The following is a 1,783-nucleotide window of genomic DNA, read 5'->3' as shown; positions in this document are numbered from 1 at the left end:
ACCGGCCCTCTGGCCTGAGCTGTTTGGTACATTTAAAGAAGTGAACAAGACAAGCGCAGGTAGACTGTGTGGATACATGGAGAGCATGCATATAACTCGGACATTCCTCATGGCTGCCATGTATTTTAAATTCCTCAAAGGCAGGGTCCAGAAACTCTACTACTCTGCAGGCTTGTTTGGCAATGAATGTCTCCAAGGTGCTCTGCAATTTTTAATCTGTGTTGTCACAAAAATCAAATTGACATTGAAACTGCAACATTGACTTTCATTTCATAAATAATTTATTTCTCATATAAAAGTTTAAATAAATAAATAATGCATAAATCAATTTAAAAATAGCTTAGTCTTTAACTGTCCATTGAAATCAGTGCCTTGCATGTAAGTTACTTCAAGAGCCTCTGCTGCTGAAGAGTCTCACCTCAAAGTCACATTGTCCCTTCCCAGAGCCACAGGTGGGAGATGTTCAGTCCCGGAGGTAACCTGTTAGGCTCTTCAGGAAAGAGAAGTTCCTGAGCAATTGTACTTGCACGACTGCCCAGGCACACCTGTTGTGCTCCTTGGACTTGAGGTACTGCCCGAGGTTGAAGTAGTATTTCTGCAGGTGAAGAACGGTTTTGTCTCCCGTAGTGGAGTTTTGCTTCTGCATTATTTCCTTCTGGATTGGCTTCAGACGATTCATCTGCCCATAGAGTTCCTCAAGGAGGTGCTCAATGATGGCGTCAGACCAGCCAGTGCTGGAGAAGTCTCTGGTGAGAATGCCGAAGATGTGCTGGAGCATCTCATACATGACCAATACGGCATCTTCCTTCTGGAACTGCTGTGCTTGCTTCATCTCCTCAGGCATCTGGAAGTCCATCCTGAACTCGAGGCAATGTTGAGGAATTGAAGGTAACTGCCACAGAAGGTTCTGACATACCTCAAGGCTCCGTCCTTGTTGGAATCGAAGCAAGCTGTAGCTCCTGGAAAGAGCTGTGGTGGAGAGACACAGCAGGAGAACCATCTGGAGGAGGCACTGGTAGGTCATGGTGAAATCAGGCCCAGGGCTGCCTGTTCTGCTAGTAGGTGCTGAAGCTGAGTCTTCAGGAGTTTGCAGAGTGAATGTCCTTCCTCCTTGAATGTGGGCTACTTATACAGGATGGCCCTCCCTTCTTTCTATTTGAGAGGAATTTCCCACTTTCAGTTCTCCCTTTCACTTTTCTCGTGTCATTTAAATTATTCTTTGCCTCTAAAACTCTTTTTCTTTAAGCTCCTTGCTATTTTAATTTATATATACCATGGGGAAAAAAGATATAGAACCTGATAATTTCTAATGTATTTTAAAGTTTCAATGAATTGCTGAAGGAAAATATAAGCCAAATATTTGAACTAGATTATTATATGATTCCTTCATTCTGAAAAGATTTTTCTTTTCTTTTTTCTTTTCATATTATGAGATTTGTGGAAAGGGGGCCTTGTTTGTAAGAATTTTCTTTTTCATAAGAATTAGGTTTAACTCTCAAATCTGCTATTACCTAACAATAATTCTTGCAGTTTATGATTTTTAAAAAGATATCTATTTTTTCCTTTCTAAAAGAGAATAATGTTAAATTAAGTTGATGAATAATAAATACATGATATATCTATGATTTAAATATAATACATGCAGTTTATGATTTTAAAAAAGACACCTATTTTTTTCTTTCTAAAATAGAGTGATGTTCCTACAGGGGTGGGAGAGGTTCCAGAGGGAGGGGAGATATGTATACCTGTGGCTGATTCATGTTGCTGTATGGCAGAAACCAAC

The 1,783-nt window shown here is 40.0% G+C and overlaps 1 protein-coding gene across 1 annotated transcript; it reads right to left on the bottom strand.

Moving 5' to 3' along the window:
* Positions 1-463: 463 nt before the first annotated feature.
* LOC138081421 (interferon beta-2-like) lies at positions 464-1,024 on the bottom strand. The gene has a single exon (XM_068974564.1). It carries the CDS (start codon positions 1,022-1,024, stop codon positions 464-466), a length of 561 nt encoding a protein of 186 aa, XP_068830665.1.
* Between the last annotated feature and the right edge of the window lie 759 nt (positions 1,025-1,783).

This window comes from Capricornis sumatraensis, chromosome 6 (genome assembly GCF_032405125.1).
Source record: "Capricornis sumatraensis isolate serow.1 chromosome 6, serow.2, whole genome shotgun sequence".
NCBI lineage: Eukaryota > Metazoa > Chordata > Mammalia > Artiodactyla > Bovidae > Capricornis > Capricornis sumatraensis.
This window is presented reverse-complemented; position numbering and strand designations above follow the sequence as displayed.